The 21336-nt window shown below is 37.3% G+C and overlaps 9 protein-coding genes and 1 long non-coding RNA gene across 10 annotated transcripts; 6 read left to right on the forward strand and 4 right to left on the reverse strand.

Annotated features, from left to right (window-relative positions):
* Positions 1 to 5431: 5431 nt before the first annotated feature.
* LOC6559198 lies at positions 5432 to 5922 on the reverse strand. The gene is made up of 2 exons (XM_001986943.3): positions 5839 to 5922; positions 5432 to 5740 (listed from the first exon to the last, which is right to left on the reverse strand). Exons 1-2 carry the CDS (start codon positions 5903 to 5905, stop codon positions 5583 to 5585), a joined length of 225 nt encoding a protein of 74 aa, XP_001986979.1. The 5' UTR covers positions 5906 to 5922; the 3' UTR covers positions 5432 to 5582.
* Positions 5923 to 6934: 1012 nt separating this feature from the next.
* LOC6560020 (bomanin Bicipital 1) lies at positions 6935 to 7500 on the reverse strand. The gene is made up of 2 exons (XM_001986944.2): positions 7420 to 7500; positions 6935 to 7337 (listed from the first exon to the last, which is right to left on the reverse strand). The coding sequence occupies exons 1-2, from the start codon at positions 7469 to 7471 to the stop codon at positions 7009 to 7011; spliced, it is 381 nt and encodes a 126-aa protein (XP_001986980.1). The 5' UTR covers positions 7472 to 7500; the 3' UTR covers positions 6935 to 7008.
* A 199-nt stretch (positions 7501 to 7699) lies between these two features.
* On the reverse strand, positions 7700 to 8394 carry LOC6560021 (bomanin Bicipital 1). The gene is made up of 2 exons (XM_001986945.2): positions 8244 to 8394; positions 7700 to 8166 (listed from the first exon to the last, which is right to left on the reverse strand). The coding sequence occupies exons 1-2, from the start codon at positions 8302 to 8304 to the stop codon at positions 7769 to 7771; spliced, it is 459 nt and encodes a 152-aa protein (XP_001986981.1). The 5' UTR covers positions 8305 to 8394; the 3' UTR covers positions 7700 to 7768.
* Positions 8395 to 9618: 1224 nt separating this feature from the next.
* On the forward strand, positions 9619 to 10057 carry LOC116804984 (bomanin Short 2). The gene is made up of 2 exons (XM_032734358.1): positions 9619 to 9778; positions 9860 to 10057. The coding sequence occupies exons 1-2, from the start codon at positions 9721 to 9723 to the stop codon at positions 9934 to 9936; spliced, it is 135 nt and encodes a 44-aa protein (XP_032590249.1). The 5' UTR covers positions 9619 to 9720; the 3' UTR covers positions 9937 to 10057.
* Positions 10058 to 11315: 1258 nt separating this feature from the next.
* LOC6559452 (bomanin-068) lies at positions 11316 to 11748 on the forward strand. The gene is made up of 2 exons (XM_001986946.2): positions 11316 to 11425; positions 11517 to 11748. Exons 1-2 carry the CDS (start codon positions 11374 to 11376, stop codon positions 11582 to 11584), a joined length of 120 nt encoding a protein of 39 aa, XP_001986982.1. The 5' UTR covers positions 11316 to 11373; the 3' UTR covers positions 11585 to 11748.
* A 917-nt stretch (positions 11749 to 12665) lies between these two features.
* Positions 12666 to 13063, forward strand: LOC6559453 (bomanin-836). Its single transcript, XM_001986947.3, has 2 exons — positions 12666 to 12751; positions 12814 to 13063. The coding sequence occupies exons 1-2, from the start codon at positions 12694 to 12696 to the stop codon at positions 12993 to 12995; spliced, it is 240 nt and encodes a 79-aa protein (XP_001986983.1). The 5' UTR covers positions 12666 to 12693; the 3' UTR covers positions 12996 to 13063.
* A 345-nt stretch (positions 13064 to 13408) lies between these two features.
* LOC116805051 (bomanin Short 3-like) lies at positions 13409 to 13724 on the forward strand. The gene is made up of 2 exons (XM_032734839.2): positions 13409 to 13495; positions 13563 to 13724. Exons 1-2 carry the CDS (start codon positions 13444 to 13446, stop codon positions 13703 to 13705), a joined length of 195 nt encoding a protein of 64 aa, XP_032590730.1. The 5' UTR covers positions 13409 to 13443; the 3' UTR covers positions 13706 to 13724.
* A 940-nt stretch (positions 13725 to 14664) lies between these two features.
* Positions 14665 to 15052, reverse strand: LOC6559728 (bomanin Short 3). The gene is made up of 2 exons (XM_001986948.2): positions 14978 to 15052; positions 14665 to 14920 (listed from the first exon to the last, which is right to left on the reverse strand). The coding sequence occupies exons 1-2, from the start codon at positions 15027 to 15029 to the stop codon at positions 14853 to 14855; spliced, it is 120 nt and encodes a 39-aa protein (XP_001986984.1). The 5' UTR covers positions 15030 to 15052; the 3' UTR covers positions 14665 to 14852.
* Positions 15053 to 15685: 633 nt separating this feature from the next.
* On the forward strand, positions 15686 to 16082 carry LOC6559729 (bomanin Short 3). Its single transcript, XM_001986949.3, has 2 exons — positions 15686 to 15774; positions 15841 to 16082. The coding sequence occupies exons 1-2, from the start codon at positions 15723 to 15725 to the stop codon at positions 15909 to 15911; spliced, it is 123 nt and encodes a 40-aa protein (XP_001986985.1). The 5' UTR covers positions 15686 to 15722; the 3' UTR covers positions 15912 to 16082.
* A 3491-nt stretch (positions 16083 to 19573) lies between these two features.
* LOC116806161 lies at positions 19574 to 20106 on the forward strand. The gene is made up of 2 exons (XR_004365553.2): positions 19574 to 19799; positions 19862 to 20106. It is a non-coding gene; the product is annotated as an uncharacterized LOC116806161 (long non-coding RNA).
* The last annotated feature ends 1230 nt before the right edge of the window (positions 20107 to 21336 follow it).

Here is a 21336-nt window from a genome sequence, read left to right on the forward strand (position 1 = left end):
AAATGGCTTGATGGGAGGCAATTTGTCGTATTCTCAAATCGATTTCTATGTTCGGCCATAATTATTATATCATCTTCATTAGGTGCCTCATTCTTGTATTCGAACATGGAATATAAACCAGAGTTCTATGCAATTTCAATTGCTGCAGCAGCAGCAGCAACTAGACATTGACATTAATTGGAGACGGCTGTAGAAGGATGCCTGAGTTAATGCTGAATGCTGGGCTATTGTAATGGTATTGGTATACTGGTTACTGGTTACTGGTTACGCGTTGCTGGCTTGACTTAATTGCTGGCCGTGTCTTGGTGCACGTCACTGCACTCAGCCATGCGGTAATTTGACGCATTTCACGCTGACAACGGTAGCCGCATGTTGCAAAAGGCTTAATGGCTCCGCTTCACGCATAAAATCAACAATTACGCAGCACAAACTGATGCGAGTCCCAGAGCAGCAGCAGCAGCAACAGCAGCAGCAACAGCAGCAACAGGAACAGAACTTGCCACATCATGCTGCCCCAGACAGGCGGGCGCGGACGGAGCAACGCTAATTCAGCCGCCTCGGCTGCCTAAGTGAGTTCAACCTACGCAGCAACGTGCAACGAGCAGCAGCAACAACTTGCCACAGCAGCAGCAACAGCAGCAGTAGTTGCAGACGATCCACTTAATACACGATACTGCAAACTGGCAGCTTGTGGCAAGTTGTTGGTCTGCACTGATTCTGATTGCTGGCAAATAACTTTGCAACTTGAAAGGCCGCAAAACACAGCACAAGCAGCCAACTAGTTAACGTCACTTGAGCTGAAAACTTTGGGTTTTTTTTTGTTCTGTTTATGTTGCATGCCTTTGTTTTATGTGCCACAGTTACCCTCAACTTGCACATTGCAACATATAAAAGTTTTGTGGCTATGCTGCAATGATACTAGCTGAAAATGGGCACAGAAACTGAGCTTAAGCTGCCAGTTTGTCTACTCAATTCATCTTATGACTCTTCTTAAGGCCAAAATCAACTTTTTAAATTGAGTGCTGCAGATGAATTAATTCTGGGCTCTTCAATAAAGTATAAGTTAAGTTAAAAATACTTTTTTTTGAAGCCCTTGGGCGCTTTCAAGAACTTAAGTAACAAGAACATTTTGAGAAATAGCTGGAGGCGCCTCTAAACAATGCCCGACTAAATTATTCAAGGCATTAAAGTTGGCTTGAGGAATTATTATTATTCACAGCGTATTATTTGCAGTAATTTGCTAATGTGGACTGGGAATGTATAGATTAAATAAATGAGAAAATTAAAATTCTCAAAATTTCTTTACAGATTTCTTTCGATTTTCGATAGGAGCATGACACATAGTATATTATTAACTAAAGAGAGAAATAGAGAGAAATTAACTATGAGTGAAATAGTAATGATAGTTATTAGTTATTAACAGGAAAAAAGCTGCAGATTAGTTTTGGGTTGAAATAGTTGTGGGTTTCGCCACAAAATCGACATCAAATCACAATTCAAGAAGCATGTAGCTCATCATTCGAAATGCCCATCAATCCCTTGATTTCCCGAGAGATATTTACGTCGATTGTTATCCGAGTCCGGCTGTTATACTTAAATTGAAACCACTATTTTAGCATATTCCGATTAAAGTTGCTTTTGTTGGCGTTGGCGACACCAGCTTGTTCAGATATTTGATTTGATTTATACAAAAGTTGAAGGTTTTCTTCTTTTTCTGTTATGATTGTGCCCCCGGCTGGCTCACAACGCAGCGAAAGTGCTCCATGTGCGCCACAAAAAGCAAATCTCCAAACAGAAAACGCCGACAGAAACTGTGCAGATGCCACGGCCCGCCCTGGTTGGTTGCGTTTACTTTTCATTCCTGCTCAAAATATTGTTGACCATCAACCCTGCTACCCGCCTAGCCCTGCCCCACCCACCAACACAGACACACATCCTGCGCTCATCTCCCTGCACAGTTGCTGCGTGGCATCAACTTTCTGCTTTGGGTTTTTGTTTCGCGTTGCCTCGTTGATTTTTGCACAGTTTTGTTTGACTGACAGCGACACCAACACACATATATATATATATATATTTGTATATATATGTACATATATATATGTATATGGCCAGGCATATCTGTAGCGCCTCCTCACCCCTCACCGTTCCTTCTCCCTTGCGGACGACCCTTTTTTTTCTGTTGTTTGGCCGCTCTGTGCCCCGCGGCGGCATCAGCATTAACGCGCTTCGTTGCTGCGCTTGCCCCATAATCCTTTCAATTTTTAAATCATTTTTTTTTTTGTTTTTTATATCTGCCTTTTGGCTGTAGCCGTTCCCTGCCCACCCTGCTCCCCCGTGCGCCTGCTGCCTTTTGTGCAGTCGTGCGACCCTCGCCGCAAATATTTATAAATGAAACGTGTGCATTTCGTGCTTATTTGATTGATGCGCACCGTCCAGTCGAGGACGTGCATGGTGAGGACGCTCTGCACCTTATTCTCCCTTCTCGGGTATATCCAAAATATCAGGGAAGTGAAGCCATCTAATGACAATGACATGTTTATCAACAATGCCAGGCAGGCGGCGGCATTCAAAGCCAGCCTTTTACACCTTTAAGTCCCATACGCAATTCCATCAATTACTGCAGTTAATCAACTCGTTAAGCCACAAACTCTGACACCGACAGACACCTGCAGCTGACCAACAACACTGGGCCAGGTGAGTTGGGACACTCGTTGAGGTAATTACGAAAATCAAATCAGTCCCAGGGTAAACTTCGTTCTGAGTGCCCAGCGCATATTCAATGAGTGCCGTGGGAGGTTTGGCAATGCCATTGCAGCACCATCCCATCAGTAACCCATCCCTTCCTCTTCGCCAACCAAGTTTGATTGCAAAAAATAAATATATATATTTTTTATTTGGGTAGCACAGCAACTAAAGCTGAGTTCCATTTTAAATTTGGCAGGCCTTTTTTAATAGCACAACTTGTTGTAATTAATATGAACTTAAAAGTCAACTAATTATATTATTTATATCAGTATCAGTATCAGCAACAACCTTAATTTGTTTTAATTGATTTCCAATGTTAATAATATTAGATATTCATTTAGTTTGATTTCATTTAATAATTTTCCTATTTGTTTTGTTTTTATGATATACATATTTTCAAATTAAATATGATTATTTAAATAATATTATTATTGATTTTAATTTTTCTATTTGTTTTTAAATTCAATGATATATATTCAAATATATTCAAATATATATATTTAAATATTATTCGTAGTCGTAATTTATTTGTTCTTTGTTGTGTTCTTTGCATGCATGCTCAATTAATTAAATTTATCGGATTATAATTTATGCAAGACAAATTCATTATAAATGTGCACCAAATAAACACATAAATAATGTAAAATCAAAATCATAAATTTATATTTTTCATAAATCGGACAATGAAATTAACTGAATGGCAAATTGCTCCAAAAAAGTATGCAACTGAAAATATAAAATAAATGCATAATGCAAATAATTGAGCGGAATTTAAAGCACTGCAATTTGTATAGAAATATTTGGAGAATTTAATTCTTTAAAGAGCAAATATTTTACTACATAAGCATTTGTTTACAAGTCTTTGTTTAAATATTAAAATATAAGAAAATGTCATCAGCGTTAACAATTCCTGTGGCTTTAATGTGCATTTTCTGGCAGCAGTGGCCTCATCACGAATGCTCTCAGTGATTCATTTATTTATAACATATGCTATGCACATCCTGCGACATCCTTGTGCAACAGAGAAAATCGCTTATATGCGCAACAACAACTCCGAACGTAAAAAGGGGTTGAAATTCATTTAAGGCCAAATGAAATAATAAAAACGTTAAATAAATTGCGGGCCACTTTCACTGGCAGCAAGACAAGCGAATAAACGTGTCTACGTAACAAGATGCAAATGGCTCAAATAAAAGCGAAGCTGCTGAAAAACAGAAGAAAGATATAAACTGTGTGAAATTGTGGTCTGGGTGGGTGGGTGGCAGTGCAACATTGCGAATGCGCAATGTCTGCAAAAATGAAATTAATTATGAACGCGTTTTACGCTTAACATTAAGTTGAGCGCTCGAGTGCCAGTTGAAAAGTCCAATAAATCATTTCACCTCGGCTCGCGACTCGCATATTTCAAATTAATAAAGTTTCGGACGCAAACCGAACAAAAGCCGGAGGTCAAAACGGATAACAGAAAGATGTCAAGTGAAAATCAGGCAGAAAGTTAACGCCGATAGCAGCACCGAAGTGTCTGTGTGTTTGTGTGTGTTTGTATGTGTGTGTGTGTGTGTGTGTGTATTTGTGTGTGGGCGTGTCCGATTGAGCAATGCGATTGCTTCCACTGTTCAGAGTTTATGCCTTATTTCAATGTTGGTTGGCTCCACACCCAAATGAAAAAGCAGCGTTGAAACATTTTCCAACTCAATTTCCGTCGCTCGCAGCAACAACAGGCCACAAAAAAAACTATTTTGGGTTACCAACGCTTGAATACCCTTCGAAAATGCTAACAAAATATATATCTGCAGCAGTTCAGTTTAATAGGACAGCTTACCTATCGAAAATATCTGCTTTAATTAATAAAAAAATAAAAATTTAAAATTTAAACTGTGCCTCAAAAATACCCGAAATTTTAAATAAAAATTTCAACGATTTTTACAATAATTCACTGCTTCACTTTTAGTCTTTTTTTAATTTGTATTCATTGAATTTGGAAATAAAAATCGCATTATTTTGAAATTAATTACTTCGCCGTAGTAAAACCCTCTCTCAGCAAAGGGTACACAAAAAATTGTGGGTGAAGGCAAAACAATTGAGTGAGGGCTGAGCGAGACACTCGACCATAAAAATCGTTGCCGGCTACAACTGTGAGGCAAATAAAAATCAAATTTAAAAAAAGGAAGAAAAGAAGAAAAGGAAGAAAAACAACGCTAAGAAAGTAGTCACGGCGCCGAAAAGCAGGCAACACAAAAGACAAACGACCGGAAATGCGGGTGGGCGGTGTGGGCGGTGTGGGGGTGTTTAGCCGCTTACAGAGGGTTGCTCTAAATGTCGCAATTTTACGAGTCAATATAAAGGTGCCTGGGGAGTCATTTACGGGCGCACAGCGGTTTGCTTTCGTTCTCTGGCAATAAAATGAAGGAACGTGAACGTTGAAGCCGGCAACAAAAAACAAAAATAAAAACAAAAACGAAACGAAACGAAAAAAAAAACAGGCTGCTCAAGGAAATAGCTGGTTTTATGGCTTAGTACAACGGCGACGAGGCTGCAATAAAAATTTGTAGACAAGAAACACGTGTAATAGCGAAGAAAAGGCAAAGCAAAAAGGGTTGCAACACCAGCCACATTCGGTGGCACCACCAAACTTCAATATGATGGCAATTTTCACGCACGCTCCATCAAATATTTTCGACATGCAGCATTTTCTAACTGATTTATGACAATTTCCCAATAACAAAATTGTGTAAAATATAAATATTAAAAACTATATATTTTTTTGACAAGTTTTGAGCATATTAATAAATATTAATACTATTTAATTGTAAATGTAGCTAAGCACAAATTTTTTACTAGAATTTACGCGTATATTGTTGCGTTCTCGTGCTGGTCACTTGAGCGGTGTTTTTGCTGGTGCGTATGTCGCAATTGTGGCAATTGCCATTCCATTTAATATTCCCATTTCGCACATGTACCTTGGTCGTCGACGAGGTGCGCACACGTATTTGACCTGCAGAAATACACATACATTTAGAGACATACACACACATATATATATATATAATCAGCAAAGAACTCGCTCGAGTCTTTTGTAGTGCGTCTACTTACCGGCAGGTGCCGCTTCAAGTACGCCAAGCAACGCAAGCAGCAAAACACACAACGAGAACCACTTCATGGCGCAGAAGAGACTGATCAAGTTTTGCCATTTTCTCAGCTTTTTATACAGCGCTCATCATCAGTCCCATAATCATAATACAACTAAACTCAACAACGTTTAAAAATATACCGGTATCGCTGGCAAAGCCAAAGGCCAGCCACTCAATACGCTGGGAAAAAGCCAGTGCGGCTGGAACTGGGTTTGGGGCTTGCCCCTGATTCAAAAGTGAGTTCCCTTGTAAAATTGCCGTTTTTAGTGCGCAGCTCTTCATTTGTATACATGATTGGGAATACTCGTTGCATGTTAACTTTAGTTTTTTTTTAATTCATTGTTGATCTTGACTCGTAAATATCCCACACACATAATATGTACATATATAGTTATGTAAAAAAACCCCCACAATTAAAAAAACCAGGTTTGATTGGGACAACACAGTAAATAAAAGGTTTTTTTTTAATTGTTCCTATTATGATAAGACGCATATTGTAAACTGAATAGTCTATCAAACAAGAGCTCAACTTTCAATCGATCATTCCCATTGCAGCTATATAATATACGGATGCGATCCGGTCGATTCTGGCATATGAGTTGCCTACAGTAGAAAGACGGTTACATGCCAAGATTCATTCAGAATTTATATATATTCTTTGTGGAGTCGGAGACGTTTGCTTCTTCCACAATTAATACATATTCTTTGAGACGTTTTCTTCAATGCGTTACAAACACTACGATATAATTATAATACCCTTTGTGAGGGTATAAAGAGAATGCACGTCTGCTGCCCATCATTTGAGCTGATGGTGTGTATATAATGCACTTGTAGGCGACTGTTGCCAACTCACTCAATGTACTCAATACCTCAATAAGCTCAGATAACACACTTGGTAGTACTTCTACTTGCCGACAGATGGCGCTCGAGGTACGACCAGCAATTGCAACAGCGAAACACAAAATATGAGAAACTCTAACGAACATTTTCCCAGATTGTATATATTGCTCAGCAATTGTTATTTCTAATAATTCGGACTGGAAAAGTAAACAACAGTCTTGAGGGACAGGTTCTTAGCACCCCAATTTATATATTTATTTTAAAATCAGTCCAATAGAGGAGATCAGCTAATTTAGCCGCGAATGTCGCAGCCCCTGCAATCGGCGTTATGCACATAGGTGCCTCCAGGCACACGTCCACTGTAGCCTTCGGGCACAACATATGGATCAGAAGCAGCTCCACCCTCTCCTCCATTAATGATGACAGTGCGTCGTGGTGGACGTCTGCTATCAGCAGAAGCTGCAGGAATTGGAAGTGGAGCAGCTGGTTTTGAGTCCTCACCCTTGATGTAGACGGTGCCATGTCCAGGACGACCCTTGGTCACCTTATTGCCGACGATAACCGTCTCAGCGTCTGGTGGAGTGCAATCTCGGCAGACACCGTTGATGACAACGGTGCCAGCTAAGTTATGCAGAGAGAGAGAGAGAGAGATAGAGAAGTCATAAGGAATTCAATGCTGAAAGGAGACGGCTGAGATTCTTACCGGCTGCCAGGGCCACAAGGATGGCAAACAAAGCGCAGACAAACAATCTCATTGCTAAATATAACTTCAACTGGAATGGATGCTGTGGCTACTTTTCTTTATATACGCTGCTTGTGCAATTTTGTTGTTGTTTTTGTTATCAGCAAACAACACGATGAACAATTATAAACTCGATTGCCAGTTGATGTATGGAATTTCCGCGAACTGAGCTTATTTCTGAGTCTAACTTATACATAGGTATTTCCCAAACCGGTTTGCCCCCTAGCTGAAAGTCAACCAATAATATTGCAAGTGGGGAGCACAGAAGCTCGTTTATTAGCCAGCAATTGAATATAAACTGACACGCTTCCTAGCCATTTATGTTGCAGCCAACGCAATCATCGTTGTGCAATACGGTGCCGGGACGTCCACGTGAATCGATTGTGGTAACATGACCAGACCAGCCACCGCCACCGCCACCAATGCCAGTGCCCGGATCTGTGATTATCACCTGACGGTGGCCCCATTGTCGTTTGTGGCGCCTTGCCGCCGTTATGTGCTGTCCTCCACGCTCATCCTGAAACAGATTAAAGTTACCCCAGTCATCCTCATCGCTGTCATCCTTAGTTTTGGTGTTCTTCGGCTTGGGCGTCGTCGGGCGTCCACGTCGTCGTCCGCTATTTGCTGATGTCGGCCTGCGCGTTGTCGTTGTCGGTGCATCGGGTCGGTTGCAGTCTATACAGGCGCCGTTGATGGTAACCTTGCCAGCTGAATAAAAGGAAAAGGGAAGAGGCGCAGTAATGTCAGTGGATGGGTTACATTTCATTTAAGGCCAAATAACAAACCCTCCGCGCTAATGGCCAGGATGGCTAACATCAAAAACGTCAACAGCGTTATGCATCTCATTTTATTAACTTCAACTTGACGCTGTGCTCACTGGAATGATTCTTTTATACTGGCGTCGAGGTGCCCCTGGAGCCGTGAACGATCCGATCTACGATTGAGCTACAGCTATCAATAGATTAAGTGTATAAAGTACAACGATGTACACAAAGTATATTAACTATATATAGTTGTGGCAGGCAAAATAGCATCAAAATCACAATTTGTCTTTCTTCTACACCAAATATATCCTATCAAATGAGATGAATTCGATTTTTTGACCTTGATCACATTTGTTACTCGCCTCACATCAGCGACAAGACTCAAACAAGCAAAGCACAGCAGAAATTCAATTTTTTTTAAACTTTAACAGTGCTATTTTTCTTTCCAGTATTGTATGCTATTAATTAAAATAATATGGAAATGCCCAGATTATCAATGACTTTGCAGCATGTAAACAAAGATGAACTTATAACACGCTTCGACAGATTGCAACGTTTTTAAAAATATGGCACTCAGAATGCGCAGTATAGCATTGGCATACAGACGTATATATATATTATATATATTAATCAGTCAATGCTTGAAATCGACTTATACGATTAAAAAAGTATATGCTTCTATTGAACATGGAAGAGTACTCGAGGCGAGAATGCTAGATACTCTGTATTTTAAATTGTATGTTACTTTTAGACTTAACTTATAAAATTATATATCTCTTATAGAGAAATACTACCAAATAAATAAGGACTCATAACTTTGTAGGCCATACTTTTATTTGAGATTCGCATAGAAAGGCAATATAAAAGAGGGCAAATTAATTAAATAGAGGGTGAAAGAAAAATAGAGAGAGTGTGAGTAAAGCAGATAATAAGAGCTCGAAGGAAAGATCATAAAAACACATTACTAAAACTACTATTTAAATCAAACATCTAATCACATTTATAATGAAGAGAATGTCTTACAACAGAATATTAAATACATATTTTCGCCAAGACAATGCAGTAATAATACAATGCGCCAACTTCGATGCACTGTCAGATAGAATTTGTAATAAATTTACATATTAATATTATATATTTGTAATTACTTTTTATTCCTTTATTTAATTGTTCAAGGCTAACAATGTAATATAATAATGATAACAGTGAGAAAGAGAGGGAGAGAGAAAAAGCGAAGAGAAATCCTTTTCAGTGATGGGTCGTCAAGTTAATTTGATAAGCAAACATTGTGTATTCCATTGGGAATTTCCCTATGGGTACTTATCAAGAGCACACACAGAGACACTGAGAACAGTGTGTCTCAATTGGCAAAAAGTTGTGGCTGTGTGTATTTCGCAGCTGCGTACAGCTAGTACCCATATAAGATGGATGCTGACCAGTTAGCAGCATCAGTTCAACGCAAGCCTTTGCAAAACAGTCAACAGCTGCAGCCAACAATATGAAATTCTTCTCAGTTGTCACCGTATTCGTGCTCGGTCTCTTGGCTCTGGCCAGTGGTAAGTGGCAATATCTAACCAGTTAATTCGCTCAGCACAATTCTAAAATATGCTTTCTTTGTTTTGATTTATCAACAACAGCCGTTCCACTGTCGCCCGATGGAGGTGTGGTCATCAACGGTGACTGCAAATACTGCAATGTCCATGGCGGCAAATAGGCAAACAAAACTTCTTCACTCTCAATCTCAAGTTGTTTGTACCATATTTATGTTCACACTGCATTCAAAATCTTAAACATATTTCCTAATTAACAATAAATAAAAAAAAAATAAAAAACAACTTATGAATGCATTTCAATTATTTACTGTGAGTTTGAAATTCTTTACAGATATCTAATGGTTGATGGAGGGTCTGTCAACAGATTGTGTATAAATGTCAGCACAATGCTATTGTCAGCTACATTGAGAAATAAATTGCATATTGAAGAGGCCATCAAAAGTTGACTTTGTTTTGATTTGCGAAATCATTATCAAATTGATCTTTGAACTCGTTTATATTTTTAAATAAATGTATGCATACACATTGCTTATAAATAAATATATATATATATATATATATATATATATATTATTTGTTCTGCTACTTTAAATAAAAAAATATAAACAACTGAGAAATATTGAAATGTCTCGTAAAGAATTAAAATAATCAATATATTACACGTGTCGCTTATCAGTTTGGAAACTAAGCTGAAAGCTTATCATATTATTATTCTAATTTTGTTAATAAAATGCAGCTATTTCAGTATTTCCCAGTCAATCTAATTTCTGTTGTTGTACTAAGAAATGGAAAATCCTGTTGAAATAAATGTGCATATTTCATGGGAATATTATGTTACCTCTAACTGAATTGGCAGCGCAATTAATTCATAAGACAAGTTCAACAAACAACAGCAGTCAAGATTTTTTAACGATTACTCGGAAAAGTACATACTATAAGATATTGCAAATAGATATTTACATACAGTATAGCTGCGCCTTAGACAGCTTTTATCGCAAAAACAAGAAAGAATGCTTTTCTGCGGCATGCCGACAATTACATACCCTATGTTTTAGTGGTCTGACATTCATGTTTTTCTGAGGAGCACAATCAAACTCGTAACTAGCGATCTCTTATGACAGACGAGTTTTGCATATAAACAGATATGCAAGTGTATTGCGACTCAACTAGATTTGTTGATCAGTCATATATATATACATCCTTCAATGCGTTCCTAACTTCACGGCAAAGTTATTATACCCTCCGACCGCTTAGCAAGTAAGTATAGTATTAAAACAAGTTCGGGCATGCTCGAGAGCAATAGACTATGAGATATTTCTCTGAGAATATCAGCTTCGCATTCAGTGAGCACTCAGTTGAAAGCTAATAACACATTTGCCGCAACGCAATTGAGAATTTTTCTATCAGACTTTAAGCACTCGCCTGAATCTGGGCAATTCCAAGTTCGAATCTCAGCGTGTTGATAACGTGTGCCAATTCAGCGTGTGTCTAATTCCAGGCTAGCTATAAAAGCGTTGCTGGCTAAGTGGTAAGGCATCAGTACAACCGTAGTTTTGCTTGAGTCTTCAACAGAAACAAAATATTACAAAACCATCAACATGAAATTCCTGTCGATCGCTTTCTTGCTCGGCCTCTTGGCTCTGGCTAGTGGTAAGTCGACGGGCGGAGGACCGGATTCTAGTTGCAACATTTCTCTATATTCACAAGATTAATATTATTTGTTTTTTTTTGTTTTCTGCAGCTAATCCACTCAGTCCTGGCAATGTCATCATCAATGGCGATTGCAAAGTGTGCAATGTTCGTGCCTAGGACGACCTAAATCCTTGAAGTTGCCATCCTCATCATCTGCCATATAATTAATAACCAAATAGTACAATGTTGTGAATGTGAAGCGTATATTTTAAGTACACAAATCAAACAAAATAACCACAAAATGTTTAATAAATTCTGCAACGTAAATTCTTATCACTAAATCATATGAGTTATTATTGCTTTTCTCTCCTTTGTTAATATAGCTGTGCAATACAGTTTGCGGTTGATAGCACCACATACTACAATCAAAACAATGTATATATGTACATATATATGTTGTATATATTTAAACTTGGCGTTTAAATGTGTATTCAATACTTGCGAATGTATGTATGCATTTACTTTGCTTATATATATATGTATATTCAATATTCAATATTTGTACTTCAAATGTATATTGGAAAACATTCATAATTAATGAAGTCTTTTGTGAGTTTCAAAAGAAAATCAGCAAGCTACAAATAATAACATAATATTTATATATATAATATATATACATATATAAATTTGACTAAAACAATTTTGTTGACACAGACAAACTTACGAATTATATATAATTCAACTGATCATTTTTTTCCAGCAATACTATACTAGACTAGTGGTTAGGATTAGTTAATCTATACTCATATGCATAACTCATTTAAGCATAATCGTCATATTTTTAATGACTGTACTTTACTTGAGACCATATAGATAATTATGTTGAGCAAGTCTGTTAATCGATATTTTTTAAGCCATGCGAGCTGAGCAACTCTGTTAATCGAAATAATTAAAATAAGCTAAATCGACTTTGAATCGACTTCTGAAATGAAAATAACCCGCATCAAATATATTTTTCACATTTATTTATATACATTTTGTATTAAATTATAATACTTTTACTACAGATGTTTCGCAAAAAGGCCTCATTTAATTTTTAAACTGAGTAGATGAGATCATTGCCCACCAAGCGGATAATGCCGAAGTGGTTGTAATCTCATTTTATAATATATACGAGTTGACGTAGATTGATTCTCGTGTCAGTCATTATCTGTATAATGTTCTATATAAAAGTGCATGATATGGTCGTTTCAAGCTCAGATCGTTTGGAGCACTGAACTGTGAATATGAAAACAACTGCATTGATACTGCTACTGTTGGGCTGCCTTCTGGCTGTGGTTTGCGGTAATTGCATTTTCTAGAAGCCCCTTACAATTAATATAACAAACGTATTTTCCCTTTGACAGCTACGCCGGGCAGTGTGGTTATCAATGGCCAATGCATAGACTGTAATCGACCTGATGGCGACGATTCAGTGATAATTCCAGGAGATATCAAAAAATCGGCAGCTGCTACTCAGAGCTTGACTGCAGGCTCTGTGCTTTTTGGTCTTTTATATTTTACAACAAGCTATGTTCTCCGCAATTAGACATAATTAATCACATGAATGTTTATGAATTTTTTATATAAAATAAAAATGAATAATCTGTAATCACAGACGTACATAAGTTTGCAAACTTAGTGGAAAGACTAAGCGAGATCGACTTTTTAATGGTCGAAGAGTGTGTGTCTATATTGTTGTTGTCGAGTTTGTCGGATGAATACGATAATTTCCTGATCGCCATGGAAACTTGTAACACGTTGCCGTCGCTAAGTGTGATAAAAATCCAGTTACTCGAAGAGAGTGAACGGCGTAGAGCAGGCGGGCAGACGGGCAGACAGAGTCAAACGGAGAGACAAAAATGTTCTCGACGCGCATGTACAGTGTCTCCCAGATTATTTCATATTTATATATTTCCAAGACATCAAAGTGCCTATATAAGCACAACAACTGAATGCTTTTGCTTCAGTCAGCTACAAAAAAATATTAAATTACCATGAAGTATCTGTCAATTGCGTATATGCTGGGTCTCCTGGCATTGGCTAGTGGTAAGATTGCAAATCATGGACAATCCAAAAAATGTTTTCGTATTTAAATTGCTCCATCCTTTAACAGCTTCTCCTCTGCCAAATGATGTAAATTTCAACGGCGATTGCAATGGATGCAACATTAATAATATTGATGTGAATAAACTACTCCACGAATTGCCAGCAATAATATCAAAATTTAGAACTCTTGAATTCAGAATTCAGTCATGAATTTATCTTTTCAAAATGATTGAAATATTATTGGCTTATCTCTCAAATGTTTTTAATAAATATTTTCGCATGAAATATGCATAAACAAATCACTTGTTGCCTATTTTTAATTTTGAGATGGGTATTTTTATTTATTTTATTTATGTAAGTATTTTTTTTGGATTTTTTAAAGGTTCAAAAAATGACTACTCTCTTTTTTACACTGTCTGATTTCTGCTAATTCACCATTCTTCATTCTTCAGTTTAATTGAAGGAGTCTGCCTACAATGCAGACACTTAAACAACATTGAAGTGGATGTCAATGGCATTTGTGTTGGATCCTTTGGCTTTTGCCAGTGTAATGCAAGGACTTCATTAATTTTTAGCTCCATTTTAACCTTGGAAATTTCGTTTCACAGCCGCCTCTTTGGTGCTTGCCGATGCATTTATTAGACGACAATGTGTTGGCTGCATTTTTAAAAGGTTGAAGAAACTGGTTGGAGACTACCCAGCGAACACAATTCAAAAATGATGTAAGCTTTTAAATTAACCTGATGAAATTCTTGAATAAATTATTGTAGCTAAACTGTATTTGCTTTATGCACAGTAAATAAAAATAAATCCACATTTTATACATTTAGCAATCACTTGTTATTTCTTTTCCAATTTGTACCAAGAGCGAACCCACTTTATTGAAGTGGGAGGCGCAAATTTTAATTAAACGATATCCTACAACTATATATAATATATGTGTTTAAGGCCGCATCTGTTCCCCATGTTCCCTGCATAAATTATTCTTTGGTGCCGAAGTTGCAGTATTTGCCATCGCCATTTAAGATCACATTTCACGGAGTCGAAGGCGTAGGCGTCATTTATATTTTTTACTTCCTGGAAACTATATCAGCAGATCAGTATAATTGTCGAGGTGTACATTGTAGTTATGCGCATTGTACAGTAGATATAAATAAATACACACTAAATACATTTAGCAATCACTTTATTTGTATTACACTTTAGAATCAAGCCGAATCCATTTTTTTTTTCGTTAAAATGCGTGGAGCAAATTTTTAATTTTAGTATAAACCACATTTCAAAAGTAATGTGTCTGTGTAATGTTGTGACGCAGGCGGGTGCATATTTTGCCCCTGCTCCCCTTGGGCATATTTGATTAATCGGCGCGTACGTTACATTTATCGCAATTGCCATTTATGATGACATTGTCTGGTAGCGGATTTGCTGTAAATGAAGTGCATATTGAATGCATGAAGTTATCGTTACAGTTCCCACACTTACCACTGGCCAGCGCCAATAGACCCACAATAAAAGCTATCGAAATCCACTTCATGTTGATTATGTTCTATTTGTTACCTGCAAGTTGCAACTGATTATTAAATATTCATTCAAAGCGCTTTTATAAGCGAAACAGAAGTAAGTAACGCTCAGAGCAGCCTCTCTGAAAGCATTTATATTTATTTTTGTAGAGTATAGTTTGAAGCTTATTAGGAAATCTAAAGATTATCTGCTCTTGATTTCATGACGCAACCAGTATATTCTCTGTTGAATGGGGAGAATCCATTTCTCTAGCATTTGCTATAGCAATTTTGTTAAAATTTGTTGGATAAAGGATAACTACTCCTTACTAATCACACATAAATTATATGGTACTTACTCACTCTCTCTCTCTCTCTCTCTCTCTCTCTCTCTCTCTCTCTCTCTCTCTCTCTCTCTCTCTCTCTCTCTCTCTCACATACAAACTACTTTGTTAATCAATGAAATCAGCATGAACTTTTGCCTTATACACTTCAAGAGATTTTATTTCGCATTAAATATATACAAGTCAACAAAAGCATTAATTTCATTCGAAAATGAAGGTCTTAAAATATTCAATTGCGGGTTTTTCCGCGCTATCTCGTAGTTGACCTGTTGTCACATATACGTTTTTTCCTGGCAGCTGTTATCAATTTAGCTATATAAGCACAAGATTTCATTGCATATGAATCAGTATAATTGTTGAGGTTTGCATTGCAACTATTCGAAAATGAAGTGGCTGTCAATTGCATTTGTGTTGGGTCTGTTGGCTTTTGCTAGTGGTGAGTAGACGGACTGCATTTATGCATTTTGAACTCGATACTAAACTTGGGAATTTCTTCGCACAGCCGATCCCTTAAGGGGTGGTGACGTCATCATTAACGGACATTGTGTTAGCTGCAATGTTCATGGAGGCTAAGGACTGAAGAACTAAACTGAAGAATGCCAAACAGCACACAAACTACACATTATTTAGATTCCGTAATTGAAATGGAAACTTATCAAATGAGATTCTAGAAGCAATGATTGCAGCCAAATCGCATTTGTCTTATGCACAGTAAATATAATAAATACACATTTAATACATTGATCAATCACTTGTTATTCATTATCAAATTCTGCCACTGTAAATACTGTAAACACTGACCAATTGACGAGTATGTAACAGACCGTGACAGGTTGCACCGAATTATCTGTAATTATATATATGAGGCACTTTGTATAGACCGTTCACCCGATCAGTGTTCACCACTTGCCACAGTTAACAATGAAAGTCGCAATCTGAAAGCCAGCAGCAATCACTTCATGATAGTATTAATCTATATTTGAAACTGAACGTCGAATTGTCAGACAGCCTAGCTTAGATAGTAGTAGTTGTTAATTCACTCTCTGAATTGAACTCTGAATTGTGTATTCAATTAAGTTTCAAAACAAACAGAGTAAAATTAAATGAAATTAAAATGTTTTTGCTAGCTATACGGCTATTTATGGAAAAGTGTTCTCAGACAAAGAACTTGTAATCTAGATTAGAGTAAGTAATATTAAATACGCAACATTACTGTGGGATAATTTTTAACTTTGGTGCATTTGCAGAAGTATCGATAGGCAGTTATCGTATACCACCACCAAAAGGGAAATTTAAAGGGAAAAAGGGGAGCAAGTTGGCAGGGTCAGCGAGATCAGCGTTGCCTGTAGCGGTATTTTCCGCAAGGTGGCATGCTGTGGGTTAGGGAGAATTAGCAAAAGTGAAAAAAACGCAAAGTGAGGCAGGTCATGTTCCGTGGCGCGTAGATTTTTGTGCCGTGCAAGCAAAGGTTGGAGCGTCTTTAGGAGTGCACTAACCCTCCGTTATACTTTAGGCTTTGTGGAGTCAAATTCGGCGTAAGCGTGTCTGTTCAACTAATTGTTGTGCTGTCTTAATTTTGTGGTTTATGTTCAGGTGGCCGACGGCAGGTCACGCCGCAACTTTATAATTTATGTTATATAGTCTGGAGTTGACGCCCTGTCGAGTGCAAGTCGACTGCGCGAGCCAAACCGATCATACATTGTGCCAAACCCAAGTTCAGTGCCCAGGGCGCAGTGCTTCAGCGCATCCATTCGTCCTGCAGTATATTTATGTAAATGTTGTATGTAGGCAATTATCTATGTATTTGAATGTTATGTTAAGTAATTTCTATATATATATAGTAATATATCTATTCGTTATTCATGTCCGTATATTTATTTATTTTCATATTTATTATTAATTTAAATATCTAAGTACCATTGTTCTTCAACAAAATCCGGCGTCCGGATTTTTGCCAAATTGGGGAAACAATTTTTGCACAATCAAATCAAATCCGCGCAGGTCCATTGCAGGAAAGGCTGTTTCGTTTGTTTTGTGTGTGCATGTAGGTCTTTATGTAGTGTTGTGTAAGTCGAGTTTTTTTTTTGAGTCTGTACCGTTATGTTATTTTCAAAACCTCTATATGAAAATTGTTAGCTTTTTACATTTGCTTCAACGAGTATTTATTAACATATAAACATAATACACTATTTGTATATATATATATATAGATTACATCATTTTTTTGTTTTATTAAATATATACAGATTCTTACGAGTAATCCATCTAAAATGTACGAAATACTTATTATACATTTCCTATATACAAAGTTTTATAAGTTTTTGCACAAACTTTTAATAAGAGCAAAATGGTTATAAAGCACAAATTTAAAGTTGTAAATGTGTAGGAAAGCGAACATCCGAGTTGAGTTTGGCTGGGACGTGTGTATCTGTATCTATGAAAGGTAAATGAACGTGTTTGTGGTTGAATTCATTTTCACCGGGTAAAAGTTGCGTGCATGTGTGTGTGTGTGTTTATGTATGTGTGTGTGTGAGTGTGTCTGCTGTTGGTTGGCAATTAAGCCAATGAAGCATTAAAAACACCAGCCAAGGGCGTAAGCCATGCAAAGTGAACTGTAATCGGGTATGGGGTATAGGGTACAGGGTTTGAGCATTGGGTTTGAGCATTGGGTTTGGGTATTGGGTATTACTGTCATGGTTTCAGATGTCGCTCCCTGCCTTGCTCACAGATTGGCTTTGGGTGGATTAGCGTTGGTGTTGTTTTTGTTGCTGCTGCTGCTGTTGGCATTGCCATTGCCACATTTGTCAACGTAGAAAGCATTCCGATTAAATGAACCCATGCACATGCATAAATACCCAAAAGCCAACCCGGCGCATAGTCGACACGTGTGCGTTAACAATTTAATTATGCCACACAAATGCTCCACTTACAATTCCCTCTCGCCCGAGGGCAGATGTTTGCTCTGACGTTGCCCAAAAAGTTAATCACCCAATCGACGGGGAGGTCAGCTGTATTAAAGACTTACAGATGGCAACTTTGAGCAGTTTCATGATATTTGGGGTTGCTATTCCCATTAGCCCGCGCTTTGTTTGAGTTTGGGTAGAGGCGTGTGAGAGGCGTGAGAGGGGCGAGGCAAGGAGCGCCAGATAAGAAAGCTTCTGCGGGGGTTTGGGCCTATTTACTCAAGCTGGTGTGAAAATATGCCATGGCTGTGCACACTACAACATTTCAATGCCTGGTAACCAGCCCACACAAGCAGACACTTAAATACTTGTGTGTGTGTGTGTGTATATTGTACATACACCAAACTATATATGTATATAAATGTATATATATATTTATGTATATATGTGTATCAGTCAGAGGTTGGAGGAACACAAAGACATGGGCATGTGTGCAGGACTTTCAAAGGACATAACTTTGTCAAAGTGACCCTATTTTCAAAAACCTGGGCTTCCTGATAATGGTTTGACTTCAATATGAAAACTGCATTCAAAGTTGGAAACGCTATTCAAACTCGCAATACATGTTAAAATTAAACAACTTTAATTGTCGTTACTAAAAGGATTTGGCTAAGCATTTGAGGGCTGTCAAACTACAAGCTCGGCAGCCAATCGAAGCAAGTCGGCAAAAGTTGTTTCAAATACTGCAAGAGAAAAACAATTTTAAATTTTGTATTTATTTTTGTTGTTTACGCAATAAATTGGTGAATAGCCAAAGCAGCTGAACACATTGCGGAGAGCAAAAAGTAAGAGCCTCTGAAGGATACTGATCATTTTTTGAGTGCTTGGCTGGCATTGGCAATAGAAGTAACCCATAATGGTGCAAAGCAGCTGGAACAAGTAAGGTTTCACATAAGATTTGTGTAAACAGTTTGTAATTGAATTTTGAGAAGTCTGTCGAAAAACAATACTCATACGTAAGTCAAAAGATGCACTAAGATAATTGGGTTCTAGAATTACAGCTGGCCTAAGATTGAGCTATCATTATTCATGGACATAGGACTTAGGCTTGCAAAGCATATATTTTTATTCAGTATTAATTAATAATTATAATTATACGTGTATAAACATTTGCAACAGAAGAAAGGAGATCCGTGCGGAATTTACAGTTTTGAGCATTGATTTTAGAATGCTTAAATTAAGAGAATTTTAAACTTTTGCCTTATATACATCAAGAGATTTTACTTCGCATTAAGTATACACAAGGCAACAAAAGCATTCATTTCGTTCGAAAATGATGGTCTTAAAATATTCAATTGCGGGTTTTTCCGCGTTATCTCGTGGTTGACCTGTTGTCACATATAAGTTTATTCCTGGAAGCTTATATCAATTTGGCTATATAAGCACAAGATTTCATTGCATATGAATCAGTATAATTGTTGAGGTTTGCATTGCAACTATTCGAAAATGAAGTGGCTGTCAATTGTATTTGTGTTGGGTCTGTTGGCTTTTGCCAGTGGTGAGTAGACGGACTTTATGCATTTCGAACTCGATACTAAACTTGGAAATTTCTTCGCACAGCACATCCCTTATGGGGCTGGAAGACAATCATAAACGCTGGGTGTACTAACTGCAGTGTTCAAACCTCAGAGTGAGGGCTGAAGAACTAAACTGAAGAATGCCAAACAGCACACAAACTACACATTATTTAGATTCCGTAATAAAAATGGAAACTTATCAGATGAGATTCTAGAAGCAATGATTGCAGCCAAATCGCATTTGTCTTATGCACAGTAAATATAATAAATACACATTTAATACATTGATCAATCACTTGTTATTTATTATCAAATTCTGACACTGCAAACACTGACCAATTGACGAGTATGTAACAGACCGTGACAGGTTGCACCGAATTATCTGTAATTATATATATGAGGCACTTTGTAAAGACCGTTCACCCGATCAGATCAGAGGAAGATGTAAAATTTGAGGCAGCTCATGCCTTAATGTGTTAAAGCTTTGCACAACAACATTATTGTCAATTGATAATTGCGATTAAGGCAGCTACGGGAGCGGTTAGGGGGGCGTGTAGGTGTAACGGCGGCAAAGTGACATGAACCAGCGACTTTGGCAAAGTGACAGCAACTAATGACAGCTGTCTCTCTCCTTACAAACATATATACACAACCAACTCCAAGCTGAACCACAACAACAAGTTATAACGCACTAAAATCCCTTTTATATTTGAATCCCTCAAAATATTGTACCTTTTTGTCTGTGAAAGCTAAGAGATTTGTGTTCTTCGGTGGTTGGCTGGCATTGGCAATAGAAGTAACCCATAATGGAGCAAAGCAGCTGGAACAAGTAAGGTTTCACATAAGATTTGTGTAAGCAATTTGTAATTGAATTTTGAGAAGTCTGTCGAAAAACAATACTCATACGTAAGTCAAAAGATGCACTAAGATAATTGGGTTCTAGAATTACAGCTGGCCTAAGATTGAGCTATCATTATTCATGGACATAGGACTTAGGCTTGGAAAGCTTATATTTTTATTCAGTATTAATTAATAATGATAATTATACGAGTATAAACATTTGCAACAGGACAAAGAAGATCCATGCGGAATTTCCAGTTTTGAGCATTAATTTAGAATGCTTTATATTATTTATATTAAGAGAATTTTCATATGAAAACTGCTATTTATCATTGGCTTACCATTTTCCGTATTCGCAAATTGGAGCACGTTTGATAGTCTTACTTATTCGCTCAATTTGATAGTTTATAATTTTAATTTATTTATTTTTGTGAAATATTCCGTTACTACTAGACTAACAAACATATAAATAATGATAACTTTATAAAGTAAACTAAGATTCTTGACATAATCTTAAATATTACCAAAAATGCGAAAAACAGAGTAGCTGACAGTCGAGATACGTCAAAGTTAGAGAGACTTAACGCTCCGAAGTATTTGAAATTAATTTCGTGCTTTGTATTAGGTTTTGAATTCATTTCGCACTGCGTTATCAGCACGTCCAGCTCAGCTACGGCC

The sequence above is a fragment of the Drosophila grimshawi genome, unplaced genomic scaffold, assembly GCF_018153295.1.
Source record: "Drosophila grimshawi isolate 15287-2541.00 unplaced genomic scaffold, ASM1815329v1 contig_1369, whole genome shotgun sequence".
Lineage (NCBI taxonomy): Eukaryota > Metazoa > Arthropoda > Insecta > Diptera > Drosophilidae > Drosophila > Drosophila grimshawi.

Excerpts from the sequence above, each read along its gene's own strand:
- LOC6559198 (XM_001986943.3), bottom strand. The coding sequence starts at position 5,905 with ATGAAGTGGTTCTCGTTGTGTGTTTTGCTGCTTGCGTTGCTTGGCGTA. Across the intron at positions 5,741-5,838 it reads ACTTGAAGCGGCACCTGCCG|GTCAAATACGTGTGCGCACC; the intron begins GTAAGTAGACGC and ends GTATTTCTGCAG.
- LOC116804984 (XM_032734358.1), top strand. The coding sequence starts at position 9,721 with ATGAAATTCTTCTCAGTTGTCACCGTATTCGTGCTCGGTCTCTTGGCT. Across the intron at positions 9,779-9,859 it reads TCTCTTGGCTCTGGCCAGTG|CCGTTCCACTGTCGCCCGAT; the intron begins GTAAGTGGCAAT and ends TATCAACAACAG.
- LOC6560020 (XM_001986944.2), bottom strand. The coding sequence starts at position 7,471 with ATGAGATTGTTTGTCTGCGCTTTGTTTGCCATCCTTGTGGCCCTGGCA. Across the intron at positions 7,338-7,419 it reads CCTTGTGGCCCTGGCAGCCG|CTGGCACCGTTGTCATCAAC; the intron begins GTAAGAATCTCA and ends TGCATAACTTAG.
- LOC116805051 (XM_032734839.2), top strand. The coding sequence starts at position 13,444 with ATGAAGTATCTGTCAATTGCGTATATGCTGGGTCTCCTGGCATTGGCT. Across the intron at positions 13,496-13,562 it reads TCTCCTGGCATTGGCTAGTG|CTTCTCCTCTGCCAAATGAT; the intron begins GTAAGATTGCAA and ends ATCCTTTAACAG.
- LOC6559452 (XM_001986946.2), top strand. The coding sequence starts at position 11,374 with ATGAAATTCCTGTCGATCGCTTTCTTGCTCGGCCTCTTGGCTCTGGCT. Across the intron at positions 11,426-11,516 it reads CCTCTTGGCTCTGGCTAGTG|CTAATCCACTCAGTCCTGGC; the intron begins GTAAGTCGACGG and ends TGTTTTCTGCAG.
- LOC6559729 (XM_001986949.3), top strand. The coding sequence starts at position 15,723 with ATGAAGTGGCTGTCAATTGCATTTGTGTTGGGTCTGTTGGCTTTTGCT. Across the intron at positions 15,775-15,840 it reads TCTGTTGGCTTTTGCTAGTG|CCGATCCCTTAAGGGGTGGT; the intron begins GTGAGTAGACGG and ends TTCTTCGCACAG.
- LOC6560021 (XM_001986945.2), bottom strand. The coding sequence starts at position 8,304 with ATGAGATGCATAACGCTGTTGACGTTTTTGATGTTAGCCATCCTGGCC. Across the intron at positions 8,167-8,243 it reads CCTGGCCATTAGCGCGGAGG|CTGGCAAGGTTACCATCAAC; the intron begins GTTTGTTATTTG and ends CCTTTTATTCAG.
- LOC6559453 (XM_001986947.3), top strand. The coding sequence starts at position 12,694 with ATGAAAACAACTGCATTGATACTGCTACTGTTGGGCTGCCTTCTGGCT. Across the intron at positions 12,752-12,813 it reads CCTTCTGGCTGTGGTTTGCG|CTACGCCGGGCAGTGTGGTT; the intron begins GTAATTGCATTT and ends TCCCTTTGACAG.
- LOC6559728 (XM_001986948.2), bottom strand. The coding sequence starts at position 15,029 with ATGAAGTGGATTTCGATAGCTTTTATTGTGGGTCTATTGGCGCTGGCC. Across the intron at positions 14,921-14,977 it reads TCTATTGGCGCTGGCCAGTG|CAAATCCGCTACCAGACAAT; the intron begins GTAAGTGTGGGA and ends CTTCATTTACAG.